Source organism: Eretmochelys imbricata, chromosome 11 (assembly GCF_965152235.1).
Source record: "Eretmochelys imbricata isolate rEreImb1 chromosome 11, rEreImb1.hap1, whole genome shotgun sequence".
Lineage (NCBI taxonomy): Eukaryota > Metazoa > Chordata > Testudines > Cheloniidae > Eretmochelys > Eretmochelys imbricata.
In genome coordinates this window covers 53,313,321-53,327,284 of record NC_135582.1, presented here as the reverse complement: position 1 = coordinate 53,327,284, position 13,964 = coordinate 53,313,321, and the positions used below count along the sequence as shown (strand labels likewise).

Here is a 13,964-nt window from a genome sequence, read left to right as displayed (position 1 = left end):
ACGCAGTACTTCTCAACTGTCCTTTCATCAACAAATCAAACAATTACATTCAACAAACCCTTCACTTGAATAGTTACCCCTATCTAAAAACTCAAAAGTGTCCCCATAAATCCATGCTTTCAGCTAATGCTTCTGGTTTATAAAAGATTAATTGCAGTCAGTTACACTGAAAGTTTATAATGCAGTTCTTGATTGTAAAGTGTTTCTGTGCACACATTACATCAGGCACAAAAAAACTTATAAAAAACAGTTTTGAAATACAAAAATACGGTTATAACATAAGAGTACCAATCATCAGAGAATTAGGACAATTTTATTATTATATCAATTTATATACATCATCCCCCAGCATCACGAAACTTTTTAATTCTAAGTACTTTTCCCAAATTGACAACTGTAGTGTACATTCTAAAAAACTGCAAATTAAAACCACAAACCTACTTTCATCCCTACATCATCTATGCAGGCTGTACCAATCATCTCTCTCTTACACACAAAAGTGTATTATAAATAATTTTTCACAAAATGTCATGGGTGTTTTATTGCACATTGTACATGCCCATATCTGAAAAAGACTAACTCTTCAAATAACTAACCAGTTTAAATACCTTGCAGTTTTCATTATTCATGCTACTGCATTTTTCAGGATCTAATGTTAACCAGTAATTTAAGGAAAAAAGCAGAATAGAAAATATGCTTTGAATTATATCGCTTTTGTGAATGAAAGAAATATGTTGTTGCTGCCTTAATTCTACTCTGCTTCCTACTGTATAGTCATTAAAAATATCTGACCTAATTAGAAAGCCTGTTTTGAAACACCAGCTTCTTTACTGCAAATAAAAACCATATGCATATGCTGCATAGGCAGTTGTACATTCCTTCTGCTTTGCAGAATTAGGTTCCCCTGTGCTATATTCTGTTAAAGATCAAGTTACATACCTCTTAGAGCTGTTTACAATTAAAGTTACTGTTTCAGTCTCATAATTTTACCAGTCTCTCTAATGGTAGCAAACAATTAACCTTTTAGATCACCAGCAGAGATTGGTATAAAAATGCAATGGGCAGAAGTTACCAATAAGCATCATGTCTTTTATGATGCAATCTATATATCTTCTGTTAGGCAGATTTCTACTCCAATGAGTATTAATAGTTTTTTCATTAATATGTGGGTTTATGGTATGCTGTACTAAAATGTGATGGCTAAACAAAGAGCACATATCATATGCAACAGATATTTTGCCAGTTCATAAAATGCTGCCACTGGACAAAATGTACATTTTGAGGGTTAAAACTACTGCATTAAGAAAGATTTAAAAGCTTATTAGTCAAATATTTTGCCAAGGGTTTCTACAGCTATTAGCCACTAGCAGCCCAAAAAACTAAAAATTGCACTATAACAAAAAAACAAGTCCATGAAAGGTAGAGGGATCAACTGCAGTTAAGGTACAGCAACTTCAAGGAGCCGGTTGTTTTTTCGTTTACAAGTTGGGATGTTGCCATTTTTCTGGTTGCCCTGTATAAACTTCACACATACTTTGTCTTGTCTGAACTGAACCAGGAACCTAGGAGATGGAATAAAATGGGTTTTAATTAGGGGTGGAAAAACCACATGTACATAAAATAGTCCTTTGTGCAAGAGTCTCTTTCATTAGCTACTGTAACAAGAAAAAAGTATATGATATTACCTCATGAAATTGTTTATGGTATTAGTAATAAAAGAGGGTTAGAAACTAGAAAATGTTCTGTTATATATTATTTTTGTCCATTTATGCTCCCTTGTGTTCAATTATCTTCCACTGTCAGATTTTCAAACTCTAGATTTTTGCAGTACCAGTTTAGAAAGGAAACATTCAGAATGGTCTGTTTGAAAAAGCGTGATTAATACATGAAAATATCAAAATGACAGCAACCAACACTTAGCATCATTCAAACACTCCTGTTAATACACCCCCAGAATATTAGCCTGAGAAACACCAGTCAAGGATGGTCGAGATATATTTAATCCTGCCTCAGTCCTAGAGGAGGGACTAGATGACCTCTTAAGGTCTACGTTTAAAGTACAGTATAGATATATACCGATTAATCCTCAAATACGCCTCACTGAAGGCGGGTAAATAAGAGCCCCATTTTACAGGTGGGGAAACTGAGACAAATGTGGAAGGACTCACCTAAGAACACACGAGTAAGTGGCAAAACAAGGACCTGCCAATTCCTAGCCCTGTGCTCATTTCTCCGGACACCATCTGATATTTTAACAATGGTCATGTGTATACTATAACTCTACAGACCCAAGCATCACTACCTTTCCCCCCACAATATTTTATTTCTTCCCCTTTCTCACTACCCTTTAGATCAGGCAATCTAATTGCCTATAGGCGTGATAGGAATTATTGTGATGGATATCAGTATATTACATCCAATGTAAAACAGGCACATCAGAGCCATCACATCTGATTGTGCTCTGTCAGCAGATTTGGCAGGATGCTTTCTAATCATAGTTTCAAGAAAGACAAGATTGAACAAGTTTATCCCTAACCATTTCAAAGAAACAAAACATAAAATGTCTTCTAAATTGAAAGAGAGGATGACCTACTATGAAGGGATTTTACAATCTGCTGAAGAGCAACTTGCTTTCCCTGTTACTGCTGATCTTCATGATAGTAAAACTCAGGTATTCTGACTGCCCGCACTGAACATAATTTCAGAAATGCAAATCCACTTTCTACCAAAGGTTAACGTCTAGATTACATGCACCGAATAATAAAAAAGGTCCTGTGATGAGGCCACTTTTGTAAACAAAGTTTTTAAAAATTAAAACAGGATGTATAGATGTATATTATGGGATTTCTTGAAAATATCTTGTCTACATTGTTCCTTGAGAAAACTTCCTAAAATAAATATGCACTGTTTCCCGCCACTGCTAGTAGTTTCGGGGTATAGAATCTACACCCACTAACTATTTGCTGAGACTGGGTCACATGGCTAATACATAGAAATCTTAGTCCAGGGCAAAATTGATGTGACAACGTATCGAGGGCAAAGAGATCTTGTATTTGAGACATTTACAATTATTCCCCACTTACTGCAGCACTGGAACAGATCTTCTTGCTCTTCTACTGGTTTTCCAAAATCCTTCTCTAACTATATCCATTGCCATAAATGCTAAAATATCAAATTCCCAAGGTCTGCAGACTGTTTCAAAGATGATAATGTTGTTCAAGGAGCAAATAACCTTAAAAATATAGTTAAGTGTTGTGTGGCATAAAACTACCTTGCATAACCACTATACAATAGATTTCTGTCTGGGGAAAAGTGGAATAAAGATTGTGTGTATCTAACAGTCAATACACATACTGATAAACACTTTAGGGTTCCAGAAGTTTTGCCCAACAGTATTCCCAAGTAGCCATTAAGACTGAAGTTAATACAGAAAAGGATCTTTCTCATTTTACACCAGGGTGTAGCATTAGAACTCTGACCTGTAGAAGGTAACCCAACCTGCAGATGGTTTTACTGAGTATCATGAAACAATCTGGAACGCTCAGTTGATAGGGAAACTATTCTAGATGTACAGAACTTATGATTTCTGGAGAATTTCTCTTGTAGATAAATACTTTTATGGCCACCATTATTGTAGTATCTGAGTGCCTCACAATCTAATGTATTTATCCTCACAACACTCTGTGGGGTAGGGAATTGCTAATATATCCATTTTACAGATGGGGAATGGAAGCATAGAGAAGTTCTAAGTGACTTTCCCCTGTGTCATACAGGATATTTGTGGCAAAGTGGGGTTTCCTTGAACCCAGGTTTCCCAAGTCCCAGGCTAATGCTCTAACCATTGAACCATCCTCACCAGAAATATAATAAAGACCATATCCAGCTGCTTCCTTCCCCAGAGGAACTGTTGGTTACATGAAATTAAATGGCACAGACTGGCTGCGGTTTGTGGCACAGACTGGTCAGGCACCAAAATTATGAACACTCGGAGCACCTTTGTTCTGGATTGCTTCCATTCTGTGTTTCTGGAGTCTAGTAACCCTCATATTTCTTACTCTCAGTCAGTTTTCACAGTTCTCTATTTTGTGATTACATAAATTTCACAGCCCCTTCTCAGCCATCTGCAAGTTTCTGATAGCTATTTCCTGCAGTCCAGATCGATTCAATTCTGCAATCTGGTGTCTCTAACCCTTCATTTTCCACTGAGAGTAAAAAAACTCCCTTGCAATCATCCAGTTGCTTAAAAACCATCAATGCATCTTTATTAAGTCTTTCTGAATTTCACCACCACCACATGTAGCAAAGGGGTATCTGAGGCTAACAGCAGTAAACAAGACAGCACCACATCACTGCTTGGCTCTTCCACAACTCCCATTGACCTAAAATAGGTCTTTTGTAATAGGCAGATTTTCCTTTCAGCATCTTTAAGAAGTCTTCCAGTAGAGGCCAAAAACTTCAAAGAAGTTTCCCCTTCAGCTGGAAAATCAAAATCAAGCTGTCTGCAAAGTTCAGGGGAGGAAGCAGCCTGAGCTTTGCAGAGCTTCCACTCAGTATATTCTTCCTGCTGTACAATACCAGACGCTGAAGAGTCACTTGTTCAGAGCTCCCAGCCACGCAGCATCCAGAAGTGCCATTAAGTGCCGACATGCACAGGCTGTGTCATCTGTGCTGCCCTTTCCTTGATGTTCTGACCTCCTGAAACAACCCCCTGTAGGGTGACCAGACAGCAAGTGTGGAAAATCGGGGGGGGGGGGGAGGGGGGAGAGAAGAGGAGGAGATAGGCGCCTATATAAGACACAGCCCCAAATACCGGGACCTCTGGTCACCCTAAACCCCTGCAGCTGGCTCACCATGTCTTGTGAGAGTTTTGCTGATAAAAATGACAATACAGAAGATAGATAACCCCATTTCAGCACATCTGATTGGCTCAGCAGTTAGCCTGTGACAATAAATAAATGCAAATACACTACAATGGAAAACTATCCTACCCCCCCAGCCTGCCCCGACTGAAAAAAAAAAAATGATTGACTGGGCATAAACACAGGTCAATGGTACTCTTGCCTGCAGGTACTCCCTTCCCAAGGAGCAGTGCCCAGCAGAAACAGCAACGCCAAGGACGTGGCACATCGTTTTTCCTCGGTTCCTAATCATGCAGCTGTGTTTAGATCTACACTTGAGAAGGGACAGCAAAGCAATATTTCTCCATCACTAAACATGGTGGTACTATGAAGTTCTTCACATACTTTTGTGTGGATAAATACAAGGACAACATATGCCTGAAGGGTTTTAATTTCCAAGACAACAGATCCACAAGCAAACATGCAAGCCTCTGTGAAGACTTAGATTGTTAGCAGGAAAGATGACAAGATCTCAGTCATCAGACAGGCCACACAAGTGCACTAAACAGTCTAACATGCATGCTGAAATGTGATTTTGATAGCATATGCCTCTCCACTGAGCATTACATGAGATCCTTGTTTTGGAATTGCCTCAACATTTTAAAATGCTCAGGGCACCTATACTTATGGTTGAGTAAATTTAATTGCACTTTTTATAGCACTAAGAAAAAAGTTGATATTTTCAGATGAAGAGCAACAACTGAGGAACAACATCTGAAGAAGTGGGTTTTTTACCCACAAAAGTTTATGCCCAAACAAATCTGTTAGTCTTTAAAGGTGCCACCGGACTCCTCGTAGCAACAACTCTAACTTTTTAAGTTAACCCTACATTTCAGCATCTATCAGATCCATAAACCGCACTCACATTACAGGACCTTTAGGCAGCAGCCTATGCTTAAGTGAGCAACAGCACATACAGGGTCCACGTTTTGCCTAGAGAAATTGTTAATTTCACTAATGCTAAGAGAAGGTTACTCACCTGTGCATTGATTGCCGCGAGATGAACTCTGAGGGAGCTGAGTGATAAACCTTTGTTTTGAGTTCTAAAATGTAGTCTAGGATATTGGGAAGGGGTGTGGTGCAGGGTGTGAGGGTTTTCTGTAAGCACCACATCGAGAAACGTTTCCACTTTTGGAGGTAAGCATTGTGGATGGAGTTGCGTCTTCTGTGTCATAACACGTGTCTGACTTGCTCCAAAAAGGCCAGTTCGTGCAACTGGCACCAAGGAGGAGCCAGGCCATCAAATGAAGTTTCTCCAATTGTGGATGGAGGATGCAACCATCACTCTGGGAGAGGAGGTCCAGTCTCATCGGGAGAGTTCTCGGAGGGTAGATCGACATGTGAAGCAGGTAAGGATACCAGGTCTGTCTGGCCCATGCCAGGGCGATAAATATGAACTTGGCCTTGTCGTCCCTGATCTTGCAGAGAACACTTTATTAGAGGAATCGGAGGGAATGCATACATGAGTGTCCTGTTCCATGGGATTAGGAATGGGTCTCCCAAGGAGCCAGTCCCGAGTCCCGCTCTGAAGTGAAATAATTGGCATTTGCGATTCCTTGCTCTGGCGAATAGGTCTATCAAAGGACAGCCCAAAAGGGAGACTAGGTGGGATTCAATTACAGGATTTAGTTCCCATTCGTGTTCCTGTGAAAAGTGCCTGCTGAGGGTGTCGGCAGTGGTGTGCTGACACTCTGGCAGGTATGAAGCCGTGATGTCTATGCAATGTCGCATGCACCAGTTCCAAAGTTTGATGGCTTCTATGCAGAGGGAGCGTGATCTTGCTCCCCCATGCATGCAATGTTGTCCGTGAGTACTTGAATAGATTTATTTCGAATGAGTGAGAGGAAGTGAAGGCAGGCATTCTTGACAGCTCTCAGTTCTAGGAGCTTTATATACAGATGGGCTTTTGGTGCAGACCACCTGCCTTGTGTCATGTTGTGTTGCAGGTGTGCACCCCAGCCTATCAGGGAGGCGTGTGAGGTGAGCATGAGTGCTGGGGGATTTTGGCAAAAGGGAACTCCTGTGCATATATTCTCCCTTTCTGTCCACCAGTGCAGTGAGTTCAGCACGTTTGCGGGTGGAGTTACCATCATGTGGAGGCTGTGCTTGGTGGGTTTGCATACTGAACTCAACCAGCCCTGTAAGCACCTCATGTGTAGCCTGGCGTGTTTCACCACGAACTTGGCAGCTGCCATGTAGCCCAGAAGTTGCAGACCCATTCTGGGGACACCATGTGTATGAGGTGTTTGATGGTGAGGAACCTGGCCTGCTGGAGGAAGGCTCTGGCGAGGGTCAAGTCCAGGTAAGCCCCAATGAACTCCATTTGCTTGTAGGTGTCTCAGTGGACTTTTGGAAGTTTATTTGCAGTCCGAGCCTTTGGAAAAAAGCGATGGTCGATAGCATGGCCGTTGGCGTTTCTTCGTACGATCGGCCCTTGACAAGACAGTCTTCCAGTCACGGGAAAAATATGATCCCTTGTTTGCGAGGTGGGCCGCTACCACCGTGAGAGTCTTGGAAAACACCTGCAGTGCAGTGGAAAGACCGAATGGGAGCACTCTGTATTGGAAGTGGTCGTGTCCCACTGTGAACCGTAATAATTGTCTGTCTGCTGGGTATATGGAGATATGGAAATGTGTGTCTTGTAGGTCGAGGGGTGAGAACCAGTCCCCTCGTTCCAGCGCCGGTATTATTGTGCTTAACGTGACCATTCTGAATTTTTGGGGGCGGATAAATTTGTTGAGTTGTTGCAGGTCTAGAATGGGTCACCATCCTCTGCTTTTCTTCTGGGTCAAGAAATAGTGGGAGTAAAATCCCTTCCCTCTGTGTTGTGTTGGAACTCATTCCACTGCACCTAAGAGGAGTAGTCGAGTTACTTCCTCCTGAAGTAGGTGTTCATGAGAGGGGACCCTGAAGAGGGATGGAAAGGGTAGGGGGGCATGAAATAGCCCAACTGCACTATTTCCAGGACCCAGTGATCATGTGTGATGTTTCGCCAAGGGAAGCATTGGAGGCGATGGCGGTAAGGAGTGGTCACTCAGATCCTCAACCAAGACTTCAAAATTGTGGTTTGTTGCCTGACTGGCGGGACGTAGGTTGTTCCGACTGGGTTAGTTGACATCTGGTTAGACCTGCTGTGGGACTTCCCAGTCTCGTACTGCTTGGACTGTGGGTGGTTGTATTGCTGCGGGTGAGACCTCTGGTAAGGCTGGTATCTCTTTTTCTTGGAAGGAGGGGTGTAGATCCCTAGTGTTTGCAGGGTAGCCCTGGAATCTTTCATCGTGTGAAGGATTTCATCGTTTTTTCCATCATTTGTCTTTGTCGAACGGTAAATCCTCCACTTTGGTCTGCAGCTCTTTAGGGATGCCAGATGAAGAGAGCCAAGAGGCCCTACGCAGTGGCTGTGGTGCGACCTGCCATGTCAGGCATGTCCAGAGATGCTTGAAGCGCCGTTCTGGATACTAGCTGTCCCTCTGCCAGGACCAATTTAAAATCCGCTCTTCGCTCCTCTGGGATGTGGGAGATAGATTCAAAGAGTTTGTTGTAATTGTCAAAGTCATAGCTAGTGAGAAGAGCGGTATAGTTGGCAATTCTAAATTTGAGAGTAGAGGATGTGTAAACCTTGCAACCTAAGAGGTCAAGGCGTTTGAGGACTTTTTCCTGGGGTGTGGACCGGTAATGAGGTTGCTTAGCCCTATGATTAGCCGCTGCAACCACAAGGGAGTTGGGCTGTGGGTATGAAAATAAAAAGTCTATGCCCTTAGCTGGGACATAATATTTCCGGTCAGCCCTTTTACAGGTTGGCGGGATGGAGACTGGTGTCTCCCAGATAGTGTCATCCGGTTCTAATATGGCGTTGTTTATGGGGAGTGCAATCTTTGAGGACGCTGAGGGTTGGAGGATCTTCAAGAGTTTATGTTGATTCTCTTGTACTTCCTCCACTGGAACGTCCTGGCTGATTGCAACCCTCTTCAATAATTCCTGAAATTGCTTGAAGCCGCCTGCCGTAGTTGGTGGGAGTGGCACGACAGCTTCATTAGACAAAGAAGAGGAGTTGTGTTCGGGCAACTCCATATCAGGTGTGGGCTCTTCCTCCACTTCCTCATGTGGATCCTCAAAGGTTCTAGACGTGCATGGCATTGGGGATCCAGCTGGAGAGTGGATCTGTGCTCTATGGGGTGAGGAGGTGCAGGAATAGTGGGCCTTATAGGGTGCCCATGGGTCCCACGGTGCCCACTGCATGGAGCATGGTAGTTGAGGTCCCATCCTTGGTGGAGCAAACCATGGGAATTGGGGTTGGTCCTTCTGATGCATGTTCCTGTGAGGTGATCTTTGTTGTGGTGGAAGAGAGAGTCAGGTGGAGAAAAGACTGCACCTCTGTGATCATCATTATCGTCGTTTGTGAAGACAGAGCGTTCAGTTGGAGAGGATGGCTGGATCAAGGGTGAGCCCTGAGTACTGAGTAGATGCGAATCTACTGAGATGTCTTGATGTGTTAGAAATTGCATCTGCACCAGAGCATGCAGCACCGAGGATTTAGTCAGAAGCCGTTGGTTTAAGCCAGAGGTGGGAAAACCGTGGAACCATCCTGCCTGGCCCCTGAGCTCCTGGCTGGCCTGCCACCCCTTCTGGGCAGTGTGGCAGGTTCCGCCAGGTGGCGAGCTCCTGCCGGGCAGCGCGGCGGCGTGGCTGGCTCTGGCATGGTAAGGGGGTGAGGAGTGGAGGAATTGGATATAGGGCAGGGGGTTCCTGGGGGCAGTCAGGGGACAGGGAGCAGTTGGATTGGGCGGAGGCTCGGGGGCGGAGGGTGGTCAGGGGATGGGGAAGAGGAGGGGTTGGATAGGCATGGGAGTCCCAGGGGGCCTCTGAGGGGGTGAGGGTGTGGACAGGGGTTGGGGCACTCAGGGGACAGGGAGCAGGGGGGATTGGATAGTGGTTGGGGTCCCAGGGGGGGCGGTTAGGGGCGGGAGGTTCCAGGAGGGGTTCGTCAGGAGACAAGGAGAAGGGGGGGTTGGATAGGGGGTGGGGTCCCGGGGGGGCAGTTAGGGGTGGGAGGTTCCGGGAGGGGTTGGTCAGGAGAAAAGTAGCGGGGGGAGGGGGGGAGTTGAATAGGTCGGAAGTTCTGAGGGGGGCAGTCAGGGGGCGGGGGCCAGGCTGTTTGGGGAGGCACAGCCTTCCCTACCTGGCCCTCCATACATTTTCGCAACCCTGATGTGGCCTTCGGGCCAAAATGTTTGCCCACCCCTGGTTTAAGCCGTTTGTCTTTGGTCTTGGCTGCTGCCGGTGGCCCCATGGCAGCACCAGCAGCCGGTGCCAGATGGTGTGTCGGTGCCGGGGCTCTGTGAGCGGACGGCGCCGACTCCGGCGCGGATGCCAGTGCTGAGGAGGAGACCTGGCCATGATGCGGTCTTGACGCCTTACTTTTCTGCACCATATGCCCAGTGCCAGAGGTGTCGGGAATGTCGCAGGTGCTGACCCCTAAGGCAGCTGGACTGCTGGCAAGGACCTTGCTGGGGACCGTTTGTTTGTGCCCAGTTCTCTGTTTGTGGAGGTTGAGGCTCTCTTCCTCTTCTCGTGAGATGGTGGAGCCATGCTCTTGGTCGGTTCCAAACTGGTCAGAGAGCACCTAGGAGAGGGTTTTGTTCTGCCCATCTCCAAATCAGGTTGGAGGGATTTCTCCAGAAGAATCATCTTTAAAAGCAGGTCTCGGTCGCAGCAAGTTCTGGTTTTTAGAGGATTGCAGTGGATGCTCTTAGGTGGGACGTGCGTCTCACCGATGCATTTGACACACCAGGATTGTCCGTCCGAGCGTGGTATGGGGTCCTTGCAAGAGTCGCATTTTTTAAACCAGGAAACCCCGGCATCTTTAATGTGGCCCACTGAAGAAGGTCTAAGAATGAGACCTTAGTGGGGTTCACTCCCAAAGGGGGAAGAGGGGTTAAGAAAAACTAGGTGTTTTGTTTTGAGGGGTGTGGGGGGGAGGTTGTTTTGTTTTTAGTGAGGTCTATGCAACCGTCTAAAGGTAGGGTAGTAACAGGGAAGGTTTTATCTAACTAAAACTAATTTTCTTTCAAAATGGGGAAGAGGTTCAGCGCTGCTCCGAGTTCCATCTTCAGCCAAGGACAGTTGCGAAGGAACTCAGGGGGTTGAAACGCACGCGCGCCAAACAGACTCCAAAGACGCCACAAGACACCAACTGTACACGCACGTCCCGACCGGGCACTGCTTCCAAAGATCTCCGATCAATGGTGCCTGGACACACAGATACCTGAAGTGGAGCACCCACAGGGACACCACTTGAAGAAAAAAGGACAGATTCTGCCTCCTTTATTCAAAAGGAACAGTACCTTACTCTATGAGCAGTCCCACTGTAATCAGTGGCATTACTCAGACTATGTTTCTACGCCACATGAGCAAATGTGGCAGAATCAGGCCCTAAGTCCGAAAACAGTTGGTGGTCTATTTCTTAACAGACTTTGCACTTAATCAGTAAAAGCTAATTTACAGGGCAACTTTACTCTATGCATTGATAATAATAACTTTACTCTAATAACATTGATAATCTGAATCTTACTAAAGAGACCAAAACATGAAACAGAACCCAGTGGACACAATTTATAATTGGAGATTCCAGTTTTCTGCTTAAGCCACAAACAACTCATTAAACATCAACAGGAATTTTAAGCAACATACACTGAAAAGAAAGTAGAGGATCTTTCAGATGAACTGACATCCTTTTAACGTTTTGTTTCTGTCAATTGCAGCCTGTATCGTTTTCTGCTCATGTTCTCCATGATTCACTATTTGGTCACACAGAGTAGCAGCATGTAACGCTGCTTATGTATGTGGGTTACACACAGTGTGAAAACAAATGTATACAAGTAAAAGATGGTTTTACATTGAATTTTTGTTTATTTAATTTCACTGATAATGAAATACGATTTCTGCTCAAACGTATACAGTCTCATTTCAAACAAACCTAAAAAACAAAGAATTTCTCTGCTGAGTTTCAAGGCTCTAAAATAGCCAAAAACGAATACTGGAAATGAGCACAGATAGAAACAGAAAACTGGAATTCCTCATTACAAGTTATTTTTCTGTCATCAGAAAAAAAAATCCCAGTTACACAATGCCCTTTTGTTTATCCAAGGTTAGATTTTTTGACTGATGAACCTATCAGCATGCTGCACTGAAGGAAATGTCCTTTTAAAAACAAGCAAAAAATAAACATACTCATCAGAAATCTCGATGTTGAGCTTCTGTTTGGTCTGGCTGAGAGTGGTGCGGTAAAGCTTGGTGGCCATTTCAATAAGGTGATCACTGCTGAACAGGAAATCCCCTTTACCAGCTGCTCCTGAGCCCTGAAACAGAAAGAAATGTCGTTAGTATCACCACAAATACACTCAGAGGAATCCTGTAGCATTTTATATATATATATAGGTAAGCAGACTTTAGACCCCCTCCTTCCTGTGCCACCCCCCAAAATGCAAAACATAAGGATCAAATACCAGTAAAGCACACCACTGGGCAAGACAGAGTAGCAAGGAGGTTTCCTGTCACCAGTATTTTGACTTCTAAGTTAAAAAGGAACACCGTTCAAGTTTTGGACTTCATATATGACCCAATTTTAAACCTGTTAGAATCTGATGAGAAAGCTCCGTGGGATTCTAAATATCAAGGTAAATTCCCCCTCAGCCCAAAGGAAAGCCACTAAACTTTATAGATGCTACAGAAATGCACTGTTTTAGTCTCCCTCTGCTGGCTACATCACAGCAATTCACACTATATCAGGAACTGAAACCAATTGTTGATACTAGCGCACAGAAAAAGATGTTCTGGCATGACAGGGCACTATATAAATGGAATTTGTTCAACAAAACAGCTAGGCTATCAGCTCCATTTAAGAAAAACGCTGACAGAATAGATTTTTAAGAGGGTTCTACAAACAGTGAAGAGAAACAAAAGTACCTGTAGATTCTTTTAGATTGGTAACTAAATTAGTGATATAATAATGTAAATTTCTTTGAGCTCCCATCCAGTGGATGAATGGTAAAGTTAGTGATGATGAATGCAGGGAGTAAGATGAAGTGAACAATAAAAATGTGGTAAAAATATTATCGAAGAGTTTTTAGAAGCCAAGGTATAGAAGCTAATAAGTTTATTCAGAAGAAAAAAAGGGGATGATATTTAATCTAACTTCCCACTTTCCCTAAAGAGCAGAAACATATTTACTAATCGTTATACTTCAGTTACACTGAAGAGTCAGGGAAAACTATAGGAGGGGTTAAAAAGCTAAAGACAAGTTTTCACTATGAATAAAAACCAGACTAAAGGGCCATTTCACAAATGGAAAAAGTCTAATCCTGAAAAGGCTGAAGCAAATCACTAGGTCTCATTTTCACAAGTGAATTGTCACCCATTATTTAACAGTTCCACTACATGGTCTTTAGTAATCTTAAACCTACCACTTCATAGGTGTGGGAAAGGCTTAGACAGCTTTTTTAACCTTACACGCTAGCAACACAAGAATTAATGTTTTAAAATAATTTCTTCTCATACAGTATAAATTTGCTTGATAATTTATTACAGATTTAAACTCTACCTCTTTGAGGTGCACAGCAAAAAAGCCATCATTTTGAGAGCTCATGGACACTTTAGTAACATCACCCAGAGGGACCTCTGACTTGATATGTCCAGACTTTTGATCAGCAAGGAGGACATTATTTTTTGTTAGCAAGAAAATCCTGGATGCACACTGTAAAATGAGAAAATGAAAAACATTATCTATTCAAACACACAGAGAGGAAGACTCTACAACATAGTAACCATTAAGAAAACAAACAGTTCATACAACTAAGAACTGTGGCTCAAATTTTCAAACCTGAGTGTCTTAAGCTCAGCGAGAGCTGCAGTTTGATCAACGTCTCTGAAAATGTGGTCACCTTTATTTAACTGCCTTCTTATGGATCCAGAAGCCTAATGCATCCCCAGTTCTTCATTTTGCCCTCTATGCTTACATGTACAAACACAATGTTTTTAATTATAAGTTTATAGATGTACAATCTGAAA

At 43.4% G+C, this 13,964-nt stretch overlaps 1 protein-coding gene across 4 annotated transcripts in view; it reads right to left on the bottom strand.

The window, feature by feature from the left end:
- Window positions 1-1,438: 1,438 nt before the first annotated feature.
- MYO1B (myosin IB) overlaps window positions 1,439-13,964 on the bottom strand; it is a 149,990-nt gene continuing 137,464 nt past the window's right edge. For all 4 annotated transcript variants that reach the window (XM_077829809.1, XM_077829811.1, XM_077829810.1 and 1 more), the window contains 3 exons: window positions 13,498-13,650; window positions 12,129-12,256; window positions 1,439-1,562 (listed from right to left, as the gene is read on the bottom strand). In XM_077829809.1, coding sequence (XP_077685935.1) covers window positions 1,439-1,562; window positions 12,129-12,256; window positions 13,498-13,650 — 405 coding nt within the window. The remainder of the gene's footprint in view (window positions 1,563-12,128; window positions 12,257-13,497; window positions 13,651-13,964) is intronic.